Source organism: Panthera tigris, chromosome C2 (assembly GCF_018350195.1).
Source record: "Panthera tigris isolate Pti1 chromosome C2, P.tigris_Pti1_mat1.1, whole genome shotgun sequence".
Taxonomy (NCBI): Eukaryota; Metazoa; Chordata; class Mammalia; order Carnivora; family Felidae; genus Panthera; species Panthera tigris.
The window spans coordinates 130213732-130238727 of NC_056668.1; the positions used below are offsets into that span (position 1 = coordinate 130213732).

Sequence of the window (24996 nt, forward strand, 5' to 3'; positions counted from 1 at the left end):
GCATCCCTAAGTTTATTGCAGCATTATTTAAATAGCCAAATTAATGGAACAGCTCAAGTATCCATCAATGGATGGATAAAGATGTGGTATGTAAATATATGTACACATATATCCATATTTATCCATAATTAAATATATTATATATATAATGAAATATTATTCAGTCAGAAAAAAGAATGAAGTCTTGATGTTTGCAACAACATGGATGGATCTAGAAAGTATAATGCTAAGCAAAATAAGCCAGTCAGAGAAAGACAAATACCATATGATTTCACTCATATGTGGAATATAAGAAACAAAATAAAGGAGCAAAGGAAAAAAGAGAAAAAGAGAGGGAGACAAACCAAGAAACAGATTTCTTTTAAGTTTTTATTTAACTAATCTCTACACCCAACATAGGGCTTGAAGTCAGGACCCTGAGATCAAGAGTCACATGCTCATCTGACTGAGCCAGCCAGGCGCCCCAAGAAACAGACTCTTAACTATAGAGAACAAACTGATGGTTACCAGAGGGGAGGAGGACAGGGGGATGGGTGAAATAGGTGAGGGGGACTAAAGAGTATACTTATCATGGTGACAAAAAAAAAAAAAAAAAGAAAGAAAAAGAAAAAGAGAAAAGATCACAGTTCCTTCACATATTCATTCACACTAGCTGAAGTCAAGAATTTCTAGGAAACGGTTTATACTCTTAATAAAGAACAAAAGTTTTTGAACCAAAAAGGAAAAAAAAAAAAAACCAACAAAAACAAGAAAGCACCGTTCCCACCATAAAACAAAACCCCAAGTCATTTGTAGGCACTTGAGAGTTTGAGAAGCAATGACTGGAACTCTGGATCACACTTTGAATAGCAAGACTCCAAAAAGCATTTAAAGCTACGAATTCTCTTTTGACAGAGTTCTGAGGCTTTTATGCAATCAGGCCAGCTTACCAAGCTCTGAGGCATCATTTCGCATACCAGCACCCTCTGCAGAATTACTAAATTTGCTTTTTTATTTATTTTTTTTTAATTTTTTTTTTAACGCTTATTTATTTTTGAGACAGAGAGAGACAGAGCATGAACAGGGGAGGGGCAGAGAGAGAGGGAGACACAGAATCTGAAACAGGCTCCAGGCTCTGAGCTGTCAGCACGGAGCCCGACGCGGGGCTCGAACTCACGGAGTGTGAGATCATGACCTGAGCCGAAGTCGGACGCTTAACCGACCAAGCCACCCAGGCGCCCCTAAATTTGCTTTTTTACAACATGAGTTTAAATCTGATAAGAGTCATAGGAAAGGGACCTCCATCAGTTTCAGACTAAAGCTCTCTCTCTCTTTCTCTCTCCCCTCTTCCCTTTCCTTCTCCCTGGAGACCTGGTGCACAGATTTGCGTTGGTAATAATCTTGTATTCATAACACATTCTCAGCATCATGTTTGTTTCAAGAGGAAGACACCAACCTTGCTCAGGTTGAAGATTCTGAATTACAGTTTGTTTGGTAGTTTGCTGGGTTTGCTACAAGTCTCTTTTTTGACTAAGCAGGAAATCGTTTTTTCCTTCATTTCAGGAAATATTGTATTCTAATTTTATCTTACTGATGATCTGACTGGGAAGTGACAACCAAGCATAAGCCCATGTTAATAATTTTGTCTTCTTTTCTTTGTTTCTGCAAAAACCACTTGGTGTGAAATAAAGTTTCAATTAGGTCTAATATATGGGTTGTCTTGGGATACACTTGGGAAGACACAGGAAGAATTAAATTGCAGGTTTTAGTTGAACCATATGAAATTGCCACTTTCACAGGTTAAAGAGCAGCGAAACATTGGCAGCTTCTTTTAATCAACCTAATTATAATGTTTCAATTTAGAATTTCTTGACCTAGGGAATATCAAGAGAGTAGCAAGTGCTATTTGTGGAGGCTGGGCTGTTCTATTTCCTTGGAGATTTTTTTTTTTTTTTTTTGGAGGTTAGGACAAATGCTCTGAAGGCTAGATAACCATTTTTCTATTCTGAGCAGCCAGGGAGAAATGGTGTTAGAAGGTTAGGTTTGGTTATAGATTCAGGATGAAAGTATGTATTCTTGAAGGAGGCTTATCACCTTCCGAATCTGTGAAATATATAAATGGTGCCAAATCCTGACATGACAAACTAGGGTGAATTTCTTTTCTACTTCCTTGTTATAGTCAAATGCAGGTAATGGTTTAACTCTGATCACAGCAAGAAGAGCTTTTCCCTATCACAAACTAACACCACTCTTTAGTCAGAATGTGGGAGAGGAAGAGTCAAAGGTAAGTGTAAGAATCTAGTCCCTTTCTTATTCTTATCACAATTATGCTGTAGGCATGCTGTGTTCCATGGTACTCTAAGACTATTCTATCATATTCTATGATTCTATTCTATGAATCCCATCAGAGTGTAATGAAGTATTTAAGCGTGCTGGCCCAGGATCACGCTTTAAGGAGCAAAGGTAGGAATCATGTATTATTTGTAATGGTGTGCATAGTGCTTTTAAGAGATCTTGGCACACAGAAGGCATTAACAACTGTTTTATCCCAAGTTTTAAAATTTGTTGAGGGGCTCCTGGGTGGCTCAGTCAGTTAAGTGTCTGGCTTCAGGTCAGGTCATGACCTTGAGGTTTATGAGTTTGAGTCCTGTATCGGGCACTGTGCTGATGGCTCAGGGCCTGGAGCCTGCTTCAGATTCCGTGTCTCCCTCTTTCTGTTCCTCCCCTGCTCACACTCTGTCTCTCTCTCTCTCAAAAATAAATAAACATTAAATAAATTAAAATAAAAATTTGTTGAATAATGGGGTGCCTGGGTGGCTCAGGCATTCCTTTAAGCATCTGACTTCGGCTCAGGTCATGATCTCATGTTCCTGGGTTTGAGCCCCGCATTGGGCTAGATGCTGACAGCTCAGAGCCTGAAGCCTGCTTCGGATTCTGTTTCTCTCTCTCTCTCTCTCTCTCTCTCTCTCTCTCTCTCTCTCTCTCTTTCCCTCTCAAAAATAAATAAACATAAAAAAAAAGAAATCTGTTAAAATTTGTTGAATAAATGGTGACTTTTAATAACCAATCACATTACCAAGAATTGAAGATATTACATTAAAAATCTTTGTGGATATCGCTTCTTGGCCTTTTGGCTAAGATCAAGTGTAAAAATCTTTGTGGATCATAAAAACCAATTTGGCAATAAATATCAGGAGTCACATTCTATGAACCAGTAATTATAATAAAAGGTCATATCCTACAAACCAGTAATTGCAAGACACTTATCTTAGGAAAGTTAAATTGTTTGAAATGTTTGAAAACATCATTAGGTAAAAAAATATTTCCCTTATATACATGAGTTGAAAAAAACTGAAAGCCTAAAACTCAAGAATAAGCTATTATAGAGAAAGTAACGATATTTTTAGACTATTTAATATTTAATAGCCTTGGGAAATACTCGAGAAAGGTGAGAGTGAAAAACCTTGACACCAATATCTTATCCTTCTTGTTACCTAGCACTATATCACAAAAATGTCCCAAATTACTTAAAATTCTGCCAAAATAGTATTTTTAATGGCTGTAGAATATTCCATTGGATGTAAATAAAGTTATTAACTGTTTCATGAATACACATACACACACATGCACTAAAAAATAACATGCAGATGGGATCATAGCATCCCTATTGTTCTGTACATTTTCTCAGCTGATAATATAGAGAGCTCATCACATAAGCACACACAGATCTTCATTAATTCTTTTCATCTTCAATGCCAGGATAGTATTCCGCTGCAGAGATACATGTTGATTTTTCAAAACAGCTCTTATTGATTCCTTTAGGCTATTTATAGCTTCTTTGCTATTAACACAACCCTTCAACAGATACATACATTTTTGTGCATGTATGCAAGTATTTCTGTAGGATAAATTCTGAAATTGCCAGATCAAAGAGAATGTCCATTTAAAAAATTTGAATAGACATTGCCAAATTGCCCTCCAAATTATCGCACCAATTAACATTCACTTCAACAGTGTATGAAAGTAACTGCTTCATTTTAAAGTGGAAACAGTGAGGAATGCCTGGGTGGCTCAGTTGGTTAAGCGTCTGGCTTTTGATTTTGGCTCAGGTCATGATGTCATGGTTTGTGAGTTTGAGCCCTGTGTCAGGCTCTGTGCTGACAGTGCAGAGCTTGCTTGGGATTCTCTCTCTCCCCCTCTTTACCCCTTCCCCATTCCCTCTCTCTCTCTCTCAAAATAAATAAACTTAAAAAAATAAAGTGGGAACACTGGATGGGATACAGAGTTGATGTCTGAACAACATGGGTTTGAACGGTTTGTGTGGTCCACTTACATGCGGATATTTTACAGTACAGTACTGCAAATGTATTTTCTCTTCCTTATGATTTTTCTTAATGACATTTTCTTTTCTCTAGCCTCCTTTATTGTAAAATACAGTATATAACACTTATAGCATACAAAATATGTATTAATCGACTGTTGATGTTATTGGTAAGGCTTCCCTTGAACTGTAGGCTCTTAGTTAACTCTTGGGGAGTCAACATCATATGCAGATTTTCAATTGTGTGGTGGGTTGGGGCCCCAACTCCTGCATTGCTTAAAGACCAACTGTATTTATGTGTATATGTGTATGTGTTTGAAATAGATCTCGTGAACCCCAACCATTCTATGACATGATTGTAAATGAGGTCCCCTTTTCTCCTTCCCTACATCCCTTTCCACTTTTTCTTCCTTCCTACATTCCTTTTTTCATTTTTTTCCTTCTCTTTCCTCCCTCCCTTTCTGCCTTCCATCTTTATTATTTTATCTAATGGGAAAAGAGACAGAGGGAAAGTCAGGGTAAGGTGAAGGCCAGTGAAGAATTTATGTGGCATTTAGGGAATGGGAAGAAAGCAGGAAATGGGCTTCAGATGGAAGCAAAGTGCTTATTTTGGCAGCATATGGACGAAGATTGGAATGACACAGAGATTAGCAGGGCTTCTGCATAAGATGGCACACAGATTTGTGACTCGTTTTATATTTTTATGGTAACTGTGAGAGGTGATGGATGTATAAATGAAGCCTGTCGTGGCAATCATGCCACAAAACATACATATAGCAAACCATCGCGTTGTACACCTTAAACTTACGTAACGTTACATCAAATATATCTCAATAAAGATGGAAAAAACTCAGAAGCAGAATGTTGTGGGAAATACCTGGAAATGTGTGGTGTGGGGCAAGTCAGACATATTGGGGAGGACGGTTTGGATGTGCATTGCTAATCTTCATGAGCACAGGATTCACCTGAGGAGCTTGTTCGGATTCAATAAGTCCGGATGGGGCCTGACAACCTGCATTTCTAATGGGCTTCTGGGCAACACTGCTGGTCTGGGACCACACTGTGAGGAACAGAACTTAGCTGACAAAGCCAGCTTCCAGAAACAACAGGCAGAAGCATTAGTAAGCAGTGAGAAGGGCTGTAAGCATTACCGTTTGGAGCCAAGAATGCCTTCTGTAAATGTTACATACAAGGTGATAAAAGTCGTGAGCTGGCTCCTTCCGTTACTACTGTGTCACCCACCCAATTCAGCTTGGCCCACACCAGCACTGGAACCAGACGCTTCACTCAAACCCATGCTTATTTCTTCTACTCTTGCAGGAATCCTGATCCGGAGATCAGATTGTTTTTGATTTGCTTCATCTCCAAAACTTAGTAATGGTGTCGGTCACACAGAGTCCACCAACGTTTCCTTCATTCACATAGCGCCTGGTGCTGCTGACACTGTGCAAGGTTTAAGTGGCAAGTGCCCACCTTAAGTTCAGTCCTGAAGGTGCCCACAACCTGCAGCTGGCAGGATTGAGGCCACACCTTGTTGCTTTCCATGCTGGGTGAGGACAAAATGGGAACTATTGCCCAAAGGCCCTGTGTTAAAGTCCTTTGGAATTAAACCATTTTAAGGCTCCTCTACAACTTTCCAATGTTCCACAGAAATGTTTTCTGAAGCGTTATGTTGTGGCAAAGCTAGGATTATTGATGTATGTTTGGGAACTGGGACGTTTTTATATCTAATTCTTCCTGTGGGATGATTTCTTTGCCATCAGTCCTTGTAAATCAAGGGAAGTACAAATGCTAGCTTTAAAAATTCACAAGCTGAGGTTGACAGAAACATTTTTCACCTCGCTGATCCAAGCCAGGCAGTGTTTGATGCTGGCACACCTAGATTTTCCCTCTCTTAGTTTCTGCCTAAGGAAAGCGAGACATGAAGTTACTGGTACACACACACAAGCACACACACATGTGCGTGCTCGCACACAAAAGCTCAGGCTTGGAGCCTTAGGGAAACTAGTAAATGAATAGTCTCCTTTTCAAAACATAATAAAAAAGACAAGACTCAGTGCCGGTCTTAAGAACTTTGTCACCTGTTGAGGCTGTTGTTTGCATTTAGGAAATAGGTTCAACGTGAGTAAAAGTGTGTGTTTCTCTCAATCCTGGAGGGACATGCAAGGTTAGCTTTATGAGTGATAGGTACAGACTAAGGATACATAAGAAAAGCTTCTAATATGCTTGTATTCACTTTAAATTTTGCTCTAATAAGGGATCATTAAAAATATGATTAGCAATTAGGTTGTTTTTATGCTTGAATCACACTTTAATTTGCATTAAAAAGTTCTATTTGAGTAGAAAAGTCAGAGAGGCATAATGTTTCTTCTTTTTTTCAAGAAATCAAGCTGTTTAAACTGTACAACAACCGCAAAACTACATCTACCTGGTGAACAAAAGAAAAACCAACAGCGGAGAGTTATCTTTACATATCACATAGACAGCCATAAAAATGTTTTGTGTTAATGACTTAAAAGAAATAGAAACATGGGAGTTGAGAGAGCCTGTCCCAGGACCACTTAATGTCAAGGCTCTGTCCCACCAAAGATGTTGAAGGAATTGCTGAAGGTTCGTGGCAAAGCAAGGAGCACATGAACACAGTCCGTTTCAAGAATGCCTCTGAGGTGTGATGGGCTGGCAAGTGGTGCCAGTTTATTAACCTATTGCCTTGGCTCCAAACCCACTCTTCTGGACTCATTCTTCTGATGCTGGGCCCCAGACTCTGTGGACCTTTTTGTCTTGCCCACTGCCCCTTATTAGGCTCCATTAATAGAAGGTTCTGGAGGAAAATGGGAAAGCTGGAGCAGAAAAAAGGGATTTGACCTCCAGTTCCATCAGATGCCCTGGTGGCAGCACATCTTCTGTCTTCCGGCCAGCAGCAGCTCACTTCAGTGTACGGTGTCTCCATTCCTCGTGGACCCAGCCTCATTGGTTCCATTCAGAGACACCAGCACCAGCGGCTGGCACCCTGTCCTCCAAAATCTGGGTACCATTCCATGGAGCCTCTCCTCAAGTTCAGAGACACCAACATGGCCCAGCAATGGCTCCTCCTCAGGGGTCTGCACCCTGGTCCGTGGGCCCCTCCTCTGAGCCTCTGAGTCTTCATGGTCCCAGCCTCTTCCTTATATTCTCCAGGTCTACGTGGTAGCTGCTCCCCACATTTGCTGCTCCATGATATGCCAGCATCTTTTTGTCTTTTTAGTCGCCCTAATACTTGGATAACAATGCTATATTAAATTCTCTCCATTAAAGTAATTGGTGTGGTTTCTTTCTCTTAATAGGGCCCCGACTGATAGACAAGCTGAGAAAGGCTGGGCAGGATTCTTTTCCAAGACACAACATTCTCTAAGCACAAAAGATTTTCCTGTAAGATTTGTTGTGCAATTTGGTTATTGAATCAGGTATGGCTTCAAACTACCTGATCCTTATTTGGAACATCAGAGCACAGGAAAAATCCAGTATCTTGTAAATGGTTCCATGAGCTTCCACCTCCATCTATTGTTGTTTATGCTCTAAAAGGATAGATAGGATGTAGAGTGACCTGATATGGTGGTTATGGTATTCTCTAACTTAACTTCCTTAATGGAACACACACACACACACACACACACCACACACACACACACACACACACACACACACACACACACACACACAGTTTCTTCTATGGAGAAGATGGAAGAAAACAATGAGAGGTTTCTGGAGATGAATCTGGAGATTCACAACCAGAACTCCAGGTATGGTTAGATGAAGAGAATTCTATGTCATTGAAAGAATAAATGCCAGCTTTGTTGGATTCGCAGCTGACACTATGTTCTCTATAGAATGGACTAAACAGTAAATGTATCCTGATTTGAAAACCTTTCAGATGAGTGGGAAAAACTGTCATTTCATTTATTTTTAGTAAAAGCACAATTTTGAAATGCTACTTGATTCAGATGACAACGTGGGAGACAGGACTGCACCCAGAACTTTGCACTACAGTCATTGTAGGAGGAAACACCTGGTTGTACAAGTCCTGGTCACACACATTCATGAGATCCTTTAGTTTGTGCTGGTTTAAAACAGCAAGATTGCATATGGCAACAGTGACAGGAAACATTTCAGATTTCTCGCTTTGTCTATAACAAAGTGAGGACTGTAAATACTTCCTTTGTCTTGTCTCTTGTCTACAGACGATAAAACTAATCTCAAAGACCTAATGCAACTAGCTCAAGGGCATATACTTGTTTAGAGGCACAAAGTCAGAATTTGTATCTGGGTCTCCCTGACTCCAAGAACCGAGCTTCTAATATCTCAAGGCAATGACACATCCTCAATCAACTCTTCCTCCTCATTTTGGCTTTAGGTACTTTCCTTTGGGTGATTACAATTTTATGGACAAAACTCATAAGTTCTTGGGTGACCATAGTCTGGTTACTTTCTGAGCTTTTCTTACCTACCTGATATTTATGATAGTTTCTAATATTTTCCTAAGATAAGTTAAGCCAATCGGTTCTTTAATAAAAAAAAGTTTAAAATATCTCTAGTCTTTGTGGTCTTATATTGAATTAGCCAGTATAGCTCTCTAACCCACCAGCCAGTGGTTTACAACTTTTGCTAAATCCTCACCTTCTCCAGGATGTTTACCACGAGACTTTACTGATTTGCACACACTAAATGTTTTCAAGAACTATACCCTTCAAAGATTGTCCCTCCAAGTGGCAAATCTACTGCCTTAGCACGTTAATACTTCTGCTCTTGCATAATCATCCATTTTCCTAAACATTATTCACTCATCAATATTCAGCCAACACCATGGAGTACAACGGCGTGTTTCTGTATGCTTTACTGCATTTAATTCAAGGTTCATAATAAACAAATGACAGTAGGCAACATTATCTTTCCCGTTCTCTGGAGCAGAAGGAGGCTCAGAAAGTTCAGGCAGTTTGTGAGACAGCTACAGAGCTGGTGAGTCACAGAGGAGATTTGAGAGTCCCAGGTTTCCAAACCCAAAGGACTGATACAGTTGTGGATACACATAAACGAAGGATGATGGATCCCAGGAACCACACTGATCCACTGTGGAGCCCATGGAAGGGAAGAAATAACAGGGCCAGTGGATATCTCTTGCTCCCTAACCAGGGCTGAAGAGGCAGGTGGTGCTCATGCTGGAGGCTAGAAGCAAATGCTGGCTGCACAATGGCAGGGCAACAGCAGCTCCAAAGCTCATTTCAGAGCAGAGTTTGGATGATGCAAATAGCTTGAGATGCCCCAGTGTGTCGTTATGTAATTCCTGTCTGTCCCTGTATTCGTCATTTTTCCGTATAGATACACACTGCACTTTCTTCTATTGATTTTCAGAAACAGCCAAGAAACACATCCCACTGTGGCTGACACTCAGAAGGTATGAATGCCAGGGCTTCTGCCATTGCTTTTCACCTCTAAGTTTGAAAGTATCTTGGTCATGTAAGAAGGAAATTTCTTTAAATTAGAAACAAACAACAACAAAAAACCTCTGAGATGCAAGAGATTTAAAAAATAAAATGAAGTCTCTAGAAGGTAACAGTGAAATCATTCATCGGTGATGCTGTCTACAAAATCTCTCCCCACCTAGACCTGAGAATTCACCTTGAAGGCCCCACTGTCTTCTCGAAACACTTCATGTTAGGCCTCACATGAAAACTGCATCTCACTGCAGCCCTACACACCATCCAGAGAAAATCAACCTATGCATATCTGAAAATTGCCCCTATAGCCCATTTACCTTAAGCCCACTCACGATCCACCCAGGGGGTTATCAGAGATTTATGAGCAATCTTTTGCAGATTTAAGGATGCGGTAAGGAAGGAACTCATTTTTGTAATGTCCTCATATTTCATTCATTCATCCACTCATTCATCCACTAGTTGTTTATTGAACACCTGATCTTTGTGCTGAGAAATCAGCAATGAATCAAAGAGTCCTGTCAAATCATCTCAGTATCTTTTTTCTTTTTTAAAAAATAATTTTTTAATGTTTATTTTTGAGAGAGAGAGACAGAGTATGAGCAGGGGAGGGGCAGAGAGAGAGAGGGAGACACAGAATGTGAAGCAGGCTCCAGGCTTTGAGCTGTCAGCACAGAGCCCAACATGGAGCTTGAACTCAAGAACCATGAGATCATGACCTAAGCCCAAGCTGGACATTAAGCCAACTGAGCCACCCAGGCACCCCTCAGTATCTTTTTTCTATTGACAAAACGCAACAAGGAAATCATACAATCATATCTGCCTTTCAGATTTCAATGTTCCACCCTCACATTTCTGAACATGAGGGGAGTTTTCTCTGTAATGTTCTTCAGGCTGTCTGGCAAATGACTCACCCCCTAAGTTAATTTACTCATTACTCATTATCACAGATAATGAGTAGATTTAGTGTCACAAAAAAACAATATTAGAAAGCATTTTTCCTGTATCTGAATGTACCAGTCTATGAAGAATCTTGGTGTGATTTGGGGGGGAATGAAATGTCATTGTCTGGGAATTCTGTTTAATGAGAACACCTTCCTGAGCTACTGTGAGCAGGGGGAGAGGAGTGTCATGGTGTCCGTGCCTCTGATAGCAGCAGATCCACATTAGCCTGGTCTCAACTAGGAAATGATTCTTTTCATGCCAATGATTTTTTCTTCTCCTTCTCCTTCTCCTTTTTTCTCATTCTTCTCCTTCTTCCTCCTTCTCCTTCTTTCTTTTCTTCTTTCTTTCCTTCCTTTTTTCTTTCTTTCTTTCTTTCTTTCTTTCTTTCTTTCTTTCTTTCTTTCTTTCTCCTCCTCCTCCCCCTCCTCCTCCTCCTCCTCCTCCTCCTCCTCCTCCTTCTTCTTCTTCTTCTTCTTCTTCTTCTTCTTCTTCTTCTTCTTCTTCTTCTTCTCTTTTTCCTTCTCCTTCTCCACCGCCTCCTCTTTCTCTGCCTCCTCTGCCTCCTCCCCCTCCTCTTTTTTAAAATAGACTAAATAACAACTTCAATTTCAGGGCCCCAACTTGTGTTACTTTGGTTTTCTGAAAGACTCAAGTGGGAAAGAGTCTCTTCCAATGAATTTTAATATGTTTTTCCCAATACCATGGCAGGTAGAATATTCATGCAGAGAACAGGAGTCTGTATTAAAGAGAGCTATATGCCAAGCAAACAGAGCATACTGGGGGGATTAAGTAGTACTTGGCATTTTACAGAATGCTTTAGAAGGTGCATGAGTTATATATAAAAGACAGACAACAATGACAACACTTAAATTGAATCTTGAGAATCCCCAGGTGCAAGTATAAATAACTTTTGCAAACTGTAAAAGGGCCCTGATACAAAGAGTAGATATCATAGTCCAGAACAGAGTAGGCAGAAGACTACCAGCAAAATGTGTATCATACAAAGAGGAGAAAAATGAAGCCCAGACTGGAAGAGTCACACTGTAAAAGGGTAATCCCCAATTCTTGGAGAAGATGGAGATTTATTGTGCTCATTCTCCCTCATCCTCTGCACTCTTTCATTTAACCATCAGAATTTGTTCTTATATTCTGTGTTAATAAGCTGTTTACATGCCAGAGGATAAAGTTGGTCATACTGAACAATCCCTGAGATGTTTTTAAAGAGTTCTGAGTTAAGAAACCCCTGCATATTTTAGTATATTAAGATATTCCTGGCGGTTATGGTAAGATTCTACTGCCTGTGTATGGGCAAACCAACCGAGCAGAACCCCTAACCAGAGTCTGATGAGGCTCCACATTAAGTTATGAGTGGATGTTTTTCTGTGTCCTGCTTGTCTTAGAACATCTCTAACAGTGACTGTACTTTAACACTCCTTGATTAGGAGATGACCATAAAAATAGAAAGTCAAAACACTATTAGTTAATTAACGCATGATAATAGGGAAACATACTCATCAAATCAGCCAAGGACATCCCTGTCATTTATTCCTCAGAGAATTTAAATTAAAATCTGCCTTCAGTTTTGCTCTTATCCTTTCTTCAAGGGTCACATATTTTTAATTTAAAAAATGAGAAGCAAACATTTAATTCTAATTAAAATCAATTGACTGTAAATTCTCTGGGTAATCTTTTACCTTTAAATGGAGTTAGACCCTTAGAAAACTACATGGCTTAGTTAATCATAAAACAGCTTTTTATTTTACCAAAGAAGCCACCTTTATAAAAGCATATCTACATTTCCTGCAGGAGGATTGTTGAGGATATGAGTTTACTCAATATGCCATGTATAAAACACCATGTGAGGAGCCCTATCTTCCAGGAGGACCCACATTCATGTTCCTAATAATGAGAACTAGGAATTGTATTGTATTTCCCCTTTTTGACTTGACTTTCTGGAAGCTCGGGGTCATATTACACACTCAGCCATAGCAACCATGGTCACACACTGACTTCTTCACTCTCTCTGATCTTCATATTATATATATATATATATATATATATATATATATATATATATAGTATATTATGATGTGATGTGTATATTATGATAGTACATAGGATGTGAAAATGGATTAAACAAACTTCTCGCAGGTATTAGAGGTAAACTGTGATCAGCAAAGCATGCTATTCATATGCGTCAACTGGTAATTTGATTTTCAAATCCTTTTTGACATAGTGTTAGAGAATAAATTTTTAAGTAAAGTAGATTTTCAGTCTCTCAAAGGCAAAGATTGTCTTCCATTTCTCTCTTCATTATTCTCTGCAAACAACAGGGGCTCAACAAAAGCCACCAAAGGCAAACGAGAGGCAACGCTTGCTTACTGAGGGTTTGGTTCATTTCTTGGAACTTGAGGTAACCTGAGAGGCTATCCTGAAATAGGAGGTTCAGGATAAGAGGTAGATGAAGAAGATCTTGATCTAGCCAGTGAGCAGTTATCTGCTCTTACGGAGGTGGGCAGATGTGTAGGAGTCTGGGTGTGATTACAAGGTGTCCTGAGGCTGGTGCGTCGTCGGGTGCAGAGAGCTCTGGTGGAGCTGCAGAAACCTTGGCAGCACCGTAGCAGCAGGAGACCACCCTGAGCCTCACTGAGGAGCACACCTGCTCCCACGCCCACCCAGCCGGTTTCCGTGGGCACAGGTGCACAGAAAACACCTCTTTCATATGGAATTGAAAACACTATGATTCTGGCATTCTTCCAGTTTTTCTAAGGTTTGCCCATTATTCTGTATCTGACTCCACCCGGGGTGCTTCTGGCTATTCCGTTTGCACACTCAGGTTATACAAGGGTGACATTGTCACCTGTGTCCCTCACACCCAGAGGGGCTTAGGGAAGGACAGCTGCGACTCCCTGACTCTATGCCATCTTATCAAGAATCAAAAATAACATTTGTTTCAATTATTTCTTTGCCAATATCTTCATACTGTACTGTCAGAAGGAGTCTGCCTTCTTCTTAAGGTCCTGTGGGTTGGGAGCCCAGATGTGACAGCTTGTCCCATGGCTGGGAATTATAAAGGTTGGGTTGCATGATTTCTTTTTCTAATTTGGCAAATAGAAAACTATTAGAGTCAAAGCTCTAAATACAGCAATAACATGAGACTTCCTGCTTAACCTGCAGTACGTGGAGGTGTTTAGGGTTTCCAGCATCAAACAGATTGAAGATATTTCAAAATAATATAGGAACAGCTGTGTGAATTTATTACAGCTTTATCCTAAATGTGCTTAATTGTTTCAAAATAATGCTTATTGCCCCAGCTGGGAAAGTACAAATTTACTACAATTCAGGCATGATCTTAATGGTAATCAAAGACAAGTATCACATTTGATTTTTGGCTCTAAAAGGAAAAAAAAAATACATCAGCAAGGAAGAGTAAACAAGGGATACTAGGAAGACTGAAGCTCTGATACTTCTTACCTAAATAGTCCTTGAACTTGTGCCCCCACCTGGTCCCCACTCCCCGACTTGGACATCTGTTTTACAGTTGACACACAGTTAAAGGGCCCTCTTTAGGACTGTTTGCTTGGGAGCAGGATTTCAATTTTGTGTGGAGAAAAAAAGAATATGCATTTCATAGTCAAGTAGATACCAATTCATAAAGTCAGGGGCCCGCTGGGTGGCAGTTGAAAGATCCAGAAAGAGGTGTGAAAAGAGCCATCTAGCATTTATTGGGTGCCCACTTAGTACTAAATAGAGTGATATATAGTACTTATGCTCATTATTTCTCCATTTTGCAGGTGAAAAAACCAAGGCTTGAAGAGGCAAAGGGACTTGTCCAAAACCAGAACATAAGAAGGGGAGCTAAGTTGTAAATTTAGGTCATTCAAATCCTAAAATCCACCTCTGCTCATTACAGCGATTTACCTATGATGCGCCCTGTTGTTACTGAAATGGAACAATTGGAATTTGGGTGCACGTGTGTTAAGCTTCGGTTGGTGTATACACACACACACACACACACACACACACACACACACACACAGTATTTTGAAAAAATACCTAGAGAAGACTTTTTCAGGGAAGATGAAATCCTGATGACACAGATAGGAGCAAAAGCCCAAGAAGTAGAGGAATTGCCAAGGTGCCTGGCATGAGAACATTCTATTTTACTCCTGAGAAAGGGATGAAAGCAAAAGATGCTGGAAAACTGGAGTGAAGCTGGGGTGGAGACCTCTGGGAGTATAGCGGACTTTGGGCTGTATCCCAAGATCCCCCTTTAGGACTGAAGTCTCATTCCCCAACTTTGGCTAGTGGGCATGGCAGGGAGCCCTCAGCCCCTGGACCTCTAGAGAGCTGCCCTTGTGCCAGGGCGAACACCCCTTTCTGTGGCCCTGCAGCCTGTGACTGGTGTGCACAGGGCTCTCAAGCTTAGTCCCCTCAAGCCAACTTGGGACAACTTTGCAGGGCCGTTCCAGCTTTAGCACATCCCCTCTGGCCAACGAGGCCTTGATGAGACAGTACCACAGCCCAGCTTCTCCTTCTGCTCAGTCTGCCTTCCTTCCATCCCCCAACACGAGTGAATCCAGAGAGCCAGCCCCCGTGCAGGAAACCTTCTGCAGGAAAACGATCTCAGAGCCTGCTTTCCAGTGAGCGGACCCGCAACAGGTGGCTACCGAGCACTTCTTTAAGAACAGGGGTGCCTAAGTGACCTTAAGTCTTTGTGACACGATGCCTTTATCACTGGCTTCCAAATTTTCAAAAAAGTCTAGTGCCCTCACAAATGATTTGGTTAAGTAGGAGTATTGGGGAAAATGGATGAAGAGGTTAGATTTTCAGTCTAGACCAATATGGTGCAGCATGGAGACATGGGAGACAGAAGATGAGATATTTACAATTTGTAGGGACTTTCAGAACTCCCAGAAAGGGCTGTGAACTACCATAGGACATGGACATAGGGCCTGAGCCAAAGTTGCTGAGACCTAAGGGCCAGAGACAAATGGGCTGACATGTGGGTTAGCAATAATGAAGCAGAGCTTCACCTTCACAGAAAGGAGATAAGTAATTCCTGGGCCAGGCAAGTAGACGTTAACGGGTCCATGAGAGTGAGAAGGCATCATGTGAGCATTGCATGGACCTGTCCATCCCTTTGGAAAAGACGGACCCCTCTCCTGAACTCCCTGGGTGTTGGCTGCACTCAGGTGGTGTTTGACATTCTCCTCGGTCTTGTGAATCACACTTCAGGTGCCCAGTCTCCTTAGCTAGGGTGTAAGGTGTCTCCCTCATTATGCACCTCAAGGCACTTAGCACCTCACATGACAGACTTTCAAGAAAAACACAATTAATTGATTGTAGACCTTGACACAGCTGAGTAAGAAGTCTGACCAGCTCTGTAAAGGCTCTCTTAAACCTAATAAGTAAATTTGGAACCACTGCTCCCTGGGCAAGAAGCCCTCATTTGCTGGTCACCAAGCCTTCCTTTCCTACAAGTTTTTGTTTGTTGTTTTGCAATTGAAATGCTGGTTTCAATCAGCAGTTCCTTCGGAAGTGCTGCTGCCTGACACTGACCTTTTATTAAAGGAAGGGAATGTTGGAGGCATAACTAACACCTCTTCAATGAGATTTGGAAAGCGAAGAGGAGAACATCATCTATTTCTCCACTGAAAGGTTATTTCAATCAGTGAGATAGAATGAGCTTTATTCAGAAAGCACTTGGAAATCCTGCAATGCCAAATTCTTTGTATTAAAAACATGTATTTAACAGAGGAGAAGTCTGGGCTGAGACAATGAGATGCTGTCAAAATATAGAGACCAAATACCCACCAACTGAGAAAGGCATGGAACAGGACCTAGGATTTGAGAGCGGCAGACCGAGCCTGGAAGCTAGCTTTGGCCTTGTGTGTCTCAGTTGGCCTTTCTGTAATCACATATTGTTCATCTTTAAGGTGCAGTTGCATGTACTTATGACAACAAAATGAGCGCAAGTAGGTTCCAGAACATGATTACAGGCACATGGAAGGCTCATGGGAATGAAAAGGCTCCTTTAGAACATTTAGGGTTCTTGATGGGGACCCGGGCTTTTGTGTCACCTGGCTCTCACTGGCACCATCTGACCCTGGCTGCGGTTAGCAGCACTAGTTTTGGAATTACCCATACTTCTTTTTTTATTTTTTAATTAAAAAAAATTTTTTAATGTTTATTTATTTTTGAGACAGAGACAGAGTGCAAGAGGGGAGGGACAAAGAGAGGAAGACATAGAATCGAAACAGGCTTTAGGCTCTGAGCTGTCAGCGCAGAGCCCAACGTGGGGCATGAACTCATGAATGGTAAGATCATGACCTGAGCTGAAGTTGGAAGCTTAACCGATGGCCACCTAGGCGCTTACTATTATTTTTTAATGTTTTATTTTTTAGAGAGAGAGAGATAGATAGAGCACAAGTAGGGGAGGGGCAGAGAGAGAGGAGACACAGAATCTGCAGCAGGCTCCCGGCTCCCGGCACAGGGTTCGAAATGGTGAACCGGGAGATCATGACCTGAGCCAAAGCTGGCTGCTTAACTGACTGAGCCACCCAAGCGCCCTGGAATTAATCATACTTCTATTCTAAACATAGCCTTGCCACTTACTAGCTGTGTGACAGTAGGGAGGTTTCTTAACCTCCTGAAATACAACTCCTTTACTTATAAAATGGGGAGTTTTGCCATCTCACAGATGTGTGGTGAGAGCCGCCTGTGGTAGTGGGTGTCTGGCTTAGCACATGTTCCTTATCACACCCCTGGGCATTGAAAGCAAGCTTCCCTTCACATAAACATTGCTATGGCTTTGGTCCAGTTTAGAACCTGAGCTGATACTATTACAAACCTCATGCTACTCCATCTTGGAAGTATTTTAGCAAGTGCTTAACGCTCCACCACCATTTTCTTTTACAAGTGATTGCTACTGCATGATGAGCCATGTATCAGGTTAACAAGAAGAACAATAAAGGTCATGGGCTTCTCATTTCCAGTTTGACCTTCTTCGGTCAAGGTCATCCTGTGATTGAAAGTGAAAGAAAAATTTCAAGAACTTCTGAGGCAGCTAGCTGAGACTGATCCAATTACTATGTTTGACCTCACGGTTACTATAGCACCTCCTTGTGCCTTCTGCAGCCTCTAAATAGTTGACTTCAGCTCTCATCACAGCACTCGGCCAGAGCTGTGCTCTAACCTTGCCCAGACCTTTCCAAACAGTGGACATGAGAGTTCAACAATGAAATTGCCAGAAAATTCTCCACAGCCCTGCAGCACTCAAAGAGGGCTCTGTAGCTGCAGCAGCTAACACAGGATCTAGTGCCATCCGGCCAAGGACAGGCCTCTATGATGCACACCCACAAATACATAAACCAGTTCTGAGTATCAAAGTGGCACGCACTGTGTCGGGCATGCTCACACAGGTAAGTCGTGAGTGCATCTCACCAAACACACTAGGCAGCTCCACGGGAACCACCTTTCCTCCCGCCCTCTTCAACAAAGACTATCTATCCACTGCCTACTTACAGGAGAGCAATGTCCAATGGGCATGATGCTGCACATCACCACACCGACTCTAGGCGTTCATCAGCTATGACCAGTGACACCAAAACCAACACTTCTGGAAAAACGATTCTTCCGACATGTTAGGGCACCGTGAGTTTCTTCACCTCATTTAGATAATTCACAAAAATCACTAACCCTCTCCCCCTGCCAAAGTATCACTTTTTATTAACCCATGTGAGCAACAGCATTTGATTCTCAATAAACAATATTTCTGGTAAACTGGGTTGGAAAGCTCAGCTGAACCCTGAGGCCAAAAGTGGCTTCTTCTCTTCCACTGCAAGTCTAGACTTAGAGACATTTTCTGTTCCTGACTCTCAAGTGTGTTTGCTGACAGAGATGAAAATACAACTTCCTATATTCCAAAAAATATAGCAAAAGAAAAGAAAATAGGTCACAAGGTAAAAGACTAAGTTTACTAGAGAGAGGGAGAGAGAGAGAGAGAGAGAGACAGAGAGAGAGAGAGAGAGAGAGAGAGAGAGAGAGAGAGAGGAAGAGAGTAGAAAACATAAAATCCAAAAGTTTGATAACATACTCTGTGGAGAAACCAGAGACGAGGCACTTGCATACACTTCTGGGTTGGAATGCAAAATGGCTTTCGGTGATACCTACCAGAACTATATACGCATTTACTTTCTGATCAAGCAATTCCGTCTCTAGAAATCTATCTCAAAGATAAACTGGAAATAAAACAAAAAAGGTAAATGCACAGGGTATTCATTATAGTACTACCTGTAACAGCTAAAGCCTGGAAAAACCCATATGTCCATCTGGGGAAAGGGTGAATAAACAACAGTCCCTCTGCACAAAGGACATCTTGGAAGCTGTGAAAAGGAATGACGCCTATTGCTATACACTACTGTGAAGTAATCCCGAGGATATATTGCCAGGTGAAACAGACCAAAGTGTGTGTAATGTGTTGCCAATTTCTTAAGTAGTGAGAAATATGATACCTTTATCTGAATATCTTTTTTAAATGAAAGGATGAGCCATACATTTTTTTAATGATTCCCATTTGTGGAAGGGAGAGAATAGGGTAAGGGATCAAGGATAGAAGCTATCTTCTTTATTTTTTTTTTTAACATTTATTTATTTTTGAGACAGAGAGAGACAGAGCATGAACGGGGGAGGGGCAGAGAGAGAGGGAGACACAGAATCCAAAGCAGGCTCTGGGCTCATCAGCCCAGAGCCCGAGGCGGGGCTCGAACTCACCTACCGCGAGATCGTGACCTGAGCTGAAGTCGGACGCTCAACCGACTGAGCCACCCAGGGGCCCCGAAGCTATCTTCTTTAAATATGCCTTTTTATGGATTTGACTTTGGACCCATGGAACCACTTTACATAATTAAGAAACAAAAGTAATAAAACAAAAGCAGTTTCTAAATATGTGAACCAAATAAACTTTTATATACCCACATGGAGCCTAATGATCCAGTTAAATAGAAATGGGTTGCATGCACGTGAGGAAATTACTGAGGTTAAGGAAAGAACCATGCAAAAGAGTTATAAAGAGGAAACTGCTTTATGAAACTTTTTATGAAGACTGCTTCTTCATACCTGCCAGGTTGTCATTTATTATGAAACCCGACAACTCACTGGTCATTAGGTAGAGTACACAGAAGGGTCTCGCCTCAGTAATGGGCTATGATCAGCCATAGCTTGAAGGCTGCCGGGGGTCCCACGTGACAAAGCTCAGAAGTAAGGCCCAAATGTATCAAATTGTTTCCTACTCATTTAACTGAATCCTAAAACAAAGCTTGAGACTACTTGTTGGAATACAAAAATACAAAAATAACCAGCACTCAACAAAGTAAAATTCACAATGCCAGACATTCAAGCAAAGATTACCAGGAATACCAGGCAGTAGAAAAATATTACCTATAATTAGGAGAAAAATCAACCAATTGACACAGAAATGACACATATTAGCATTAGCAGATAAGAACACCAAAATAATGAAACTATATTATACTTGTTCAAGTAACTAGAAAATATATTGACCATGTTAATCAAATACGTGAAAAATATTTTAAAAAGAGACTCAAATCAAACTTATAGAGATGAAAACTATAGTGTCTCAGATGAAAAATATACTGATTGGGATTAACAGCAGATCACACATTGCAGAGGAAAAGATGAGTTAAGTTGAAAACATAGCATTAGAAACTATTCAAAATGAAACAGAGAGAGGGAGAAAAGGCCTTAAAAAAGACCAGAACATCAATGAGCTACGGACAACTTCAAGAAGCCTGATACATGTGTCATTGTATTTTCCAAAGAGAAAACACACATCTATGTAGGCAGATACTTTGTTTTTCCTGTGCCTGTGCATTAATTATCAATGCAGAGGTGATTCAGAGCTGTGGTCACCACAAAGAGCTCCCATCCCTCTCATTAAGAAAATTTAGGGCCCGGATGTTTCTCAGGGCATTGACTTCCAACTGGAGAAATGGGCTCAAAAGCTCCCTGAGACTTTTAGGCCTTCTCCATAGGTGCCCGTTCTCAGGCTGAGTCTTAGTAAGGTGGGTCCCATGCCTAGAACTTTGTCCCACTGAGCAGGATGTTAGAGTCCACCCCCCTCTGCCCATGGTTTCCAGGCAGTAAGACCTCTCGGCCACTGTAAGAACCTGACGAGTCCCTGACAGGGAAACCAGAAGTTCATCTTCAGAATTTCCTGGGTAGTGAGTCCCTCTAATAGCAGGCTTTATGGGTCCACACACCTTTAGGACAAATGCTTATGAGGTGCCTGAAACTATACACTAAACCTGGCTCTCCTTGTAACAATTCTATGGGGAACAAAGGAAAAAAACTACTACAAATGTCTAACATATCTAGTTCACAGATTTAGATCCATATCCACAACTACCATCCATTTACAATTAGGACCAATAATGCTAAGTGATGAGCCCACTTACATGATATTCTGGAAAAGATAAAACTATAGGGACAGAAAACAGATCAGTGGTTGACAGGGGCAGGGTATGATGGGAGAGATGGGTTACAAAGAAGAAGCACAAGGAATATTTGGAGGTTCTATAATCTTCTATAGAAACTTCTAGAATCTTGACAGTGACGATGGTTATATAGCTATATGCACTTATCAAAACTGATAGAGCTATATGGTAAATAGAGTGAATTTTATTGTTACACGTTTGTCAAAACTCATAGAACTATACACTAAAAAAGGTAATCTTTATTAGATATAAATTATACCTTCCTTAATAAAATAGAAAACAAATAAATAAAAAAGAATACAAAAATGAGGCCTTAAAGACATAGGTATATTTTTATATTATATTTGGCTTTTATTAAGGTGATCCCAACTCATACTCTGGTAACAAACTCCCTCCAGGTAAAATACTTTAGATTCAGTGCTTCTCAAACTATAATATGGATATGATTCTCCCGGGAACTTATTAAAATGCAGATTCTAAGTTAGGAGGGGTGAGGGCAGAGATTCTGCATTTCTCACAAGCTTCTAGGTGATCTCCATGCTGTTGGTCTATGGACCATATCTAAGTAGCAAAGCCAAGGATTCTAGTGAGATTACTTGATATATAAAGGTCAGGAGAACTATTCATTCAGGTTGAAAAACACCTTCGTGGCATGACACGTTGTCTTGGCCTGTGTATTAGAGTTAGAGGATCGATCCTTTAGCAATAGTGTGTCACTTACTCCCCTCAGAGCTGAGAGCTGACCAACTGGACCATTCTGGAGCCAGACCTGGAATCAAATCCAGCTAATGGTGGTAAAGAAAACTCTTCTCAACAGAAACCCTTTTGGATTTCTACCCTTCTACCCTTGCTATGAGGGTAGAAGCTTCAGGAGTTCTTTGAAGCGACAGAAGCCCATGAAGTCACAAAGGGCCATCCATCCATCCATCCATCCATCCATCCGTATATGAATAGCAACCTTTCTTCATGGAAATTACTTAGTCAGGAAGGAAGTCAATACTGGTTTCTTGTAATTCTGCTGACAATCTAAAGACTTTGAGTGGCACCACCTAATAGCTGCTAACACCCAGTGCTGTCCATGCCCCCAGCAGTGAGGTTCATCTGTGGAGTGGTCTCCCAACAGGAGTAAGAAGTACCTGTGACAGGGAATTAAGTGTTGGAGGATGGTAAATGGCTGGTTTTTATATTCAACAACTTCCTGATATTTTCCCAGAGACCTGGCACTTCTTTTTGCATGCTTAAAAAAACCCACAAAAACACTATATAAATATCTTCACAGCTTCTTTGCCCACAGATGCCCTTAGGTATAAAACATCACTTAGCAGACTAACACATGCCAGCACCTTCAGATACTTCACTTGGGGCTTTTCAAGAGGCAGCAACCACATGGATATTGAGAGTCATATTATAAGTTGTTAGCATTTTATTGAGTATATGCTATGTGCCACAAACTATCCTAAGTGCATTTCATAAATTCATGATCTCAACATGAGATCACCTCACAACAACCCTGTGAAGTAGGAACCAATATTGGCCCTACTTTCCGATGAGAAATCTCAGGTACAAGGAGGTTGGGTAATTTGTCCAAGGACGCACACTAGTAATGATGAGCAGGGATTCAAATTGCAGCAATTGCTCTCTCACTGCTTCACACCCTCCATCCTGACCACTATACCAGGGTCTGCTCTAGGCCTGGCACTGCATACATGAATGCTCACTAAACTTGACGAGGGAGCTTGGAGAGAACTAGAAGAAACACGGCAGCTGGGAGAACTAGAAGAAACACGGCAGGGGGTCACCACATGCATTACTCCCCAGTTTCCTTAGAGAGCTTTACTTTCGCACTGTGGGAGATGATGAGGCCACTTGTCTGACACCCCTAAACCACCACACACTAAGCCTTTAGAAGCACTGATAACTGAACTGGAAGGTTTGTTCTTCCCTAGATCTTACCTTTCTTATGTACAGATGGGGAAGGCTGTGAAGGGAGGAGGTTTGGGAGGGAAACCAGGAGTTCAGTTTTGGACATCCTGAATCTGAAATGCCTCAAGGACACCCAAAGAGAGATGTCAAGGAACAGGTTCAAATTCACATATTACTGAAAAATTAATGGATGAAAAGATATGGTGAATGGGAGTCCCTTAAAAGTAACATAGGTGAATAGTTGGAAGTAGAGATAAAACAAGGTTTACCATAGGTTGATAATTGTTGAGCTGACTGATGAATCCAATGGGATTAATTATACTATCCTGACTACTATCTGTAACTTCCCAAGTTAAATTTTTAAAAATTCAGAAGGACACAGCATCATTTATATAGGATACCATAACAAAAAAGTAAAACCTAGATCTAATCACAAAGGAATAATAGACAAACCCAAATTGAGGGGCATTGTACAAAATAGCCCATCTTGTACTCATAAAAAATGTCAATGCCATGAAAGACAACAAATAACTGAGGAGCTGTTTCAGAATAAATGACACCAAAGAGACCTAACAACTAAATGTTAATGTGTGAAACTGGCATGTATCCTGGGTCGGAAAAAAAGTATTGCTACAAAGGGTATTATTTGGTCAATCGGTGAAATTTGAATGTTGGTTAGTATAGTCTATGGTATATATCAATGTGAAATATCTTAAATTTAATAATTTGCTGAGATTACATAAGAGAATATTCATGTTCTTTGGAGTTTCACACTTAAATATTTAGGTGTGAAAGATCATGATGAGTGAAATTTATTCTCAAATGACACAGTAATAATTATTATAATCATGTATAAATATGGATGTGAACACCTAATGCAAATGTGACAAAATGTTAACAACTGGTGAATCTAGGTGAAGCATATGTCAGTATTTACTGTGCTATTCTTTCAACATTTCTATAGGCTTAATATTTTTGAAAATAAAATTTGAAAAAATTAACACTATTGGCCTGATATAATTAGTATCCCTGAAATACATCGCTTGTATGCCCTTCCTTATAGTCTTTTGAATAAAAAGCTATCTTCTTTACTCCTTAATGATAGGCACTAAATACTTGATTTTTCCTTAAGAATGCCTCTTGTATGTATCAGTTTGATATGCATTACATCACTTGCTCATCGTAGCAGGCCCTGCAGGTACTCTCCCACTGTGGGGGGGTACCACTGGTGGAGAACCTTGCCTGGAGAATGTCCTTTTCAGTCACAATCCCTTCCTAGATGGCCCATATCCAGTCCTTGACTGACCTGGGGCTGCAAAGGCCTGGCCCTCTCACCCGAACTCTGGACAGTTCTGCAGGGCCATCCAAGCTTCAGAGTTCTCTGCAGGGTCCGTGGAGGCTTCCACTGAGACCATGGCACAGGCTGATGTGTCCCTGTGCATAGTCCACTTCCTTCCCCTCCTTTCTACATGTGCTGGTGTCATGAACACCCCCTCACAGACCTCCTGCGCAGTAATCCCCACCTCCAAGTCTACCTTCCCAGGGATCCAACTGTGGCAATAATGTTATAACCATTTTGCAGATGAGGAAACTGAACCTTTGAAAATCACTTGCCTAGGATCTGAAAACTGTTTATTGGTGAAGTCATGACTCAGACTCCATATACGCTGGCCCCCAGCCTCACCTTTCTTCTATTTACCTTTCCAAATCCTACCTCTCTAGTAAGGACAAAGCCAAGTTTCCACTTCTCCCAGAGGCCTCCTTGACTTCCCCTTTCTGATCCGGAAGCTCTCACCACCTGCTCCATTTGGCACATGGCCATGGTCCCACTTGGGGGCTTTTC

At 41.1% G+C, this 24996-nt stretch overlaps 1 protein-coding gene and 1 non-coding gene across 12 annotated transcripts in view; one reads left to right on the top strand and one right to left on the bottom strand.

Annotated features, from left to right (window-relative positions):
* Window positions 1-24996, bottom strand: part of NEK11 (NIMA related kinase 11) — a 291065-nt gene that overhangs the window by 23509 nt on the left and 242560 nt on the right. Inside the window, exon 16 of one of the 11 annotated variants that reach the window (XM_042998264.1) lies at window positions 21585-22366. The exons of the other annotated variants lie outside the window; for them this stretch is intronic. Within the exon in view, the coding sequence (XP_042854198.1) occupies window positions 22204-22366 (163 nt within the window). The 3' untranslated portion in view covers window positions 21585-22203. Of the gene's footprint in view, window positions 1-21584; window positions 22367-24996 lie in introns of those variants that run through there. 11 annotated transcript variants of the gene reach the window in all.
* Window positions 4901-5003, top strand: LOC122230835. Its single transcript, XR_006207917.1, has one exon. It is a non-coding gene; the product is annotated as a U6 spliceosomal RNA (small nuclear RNA).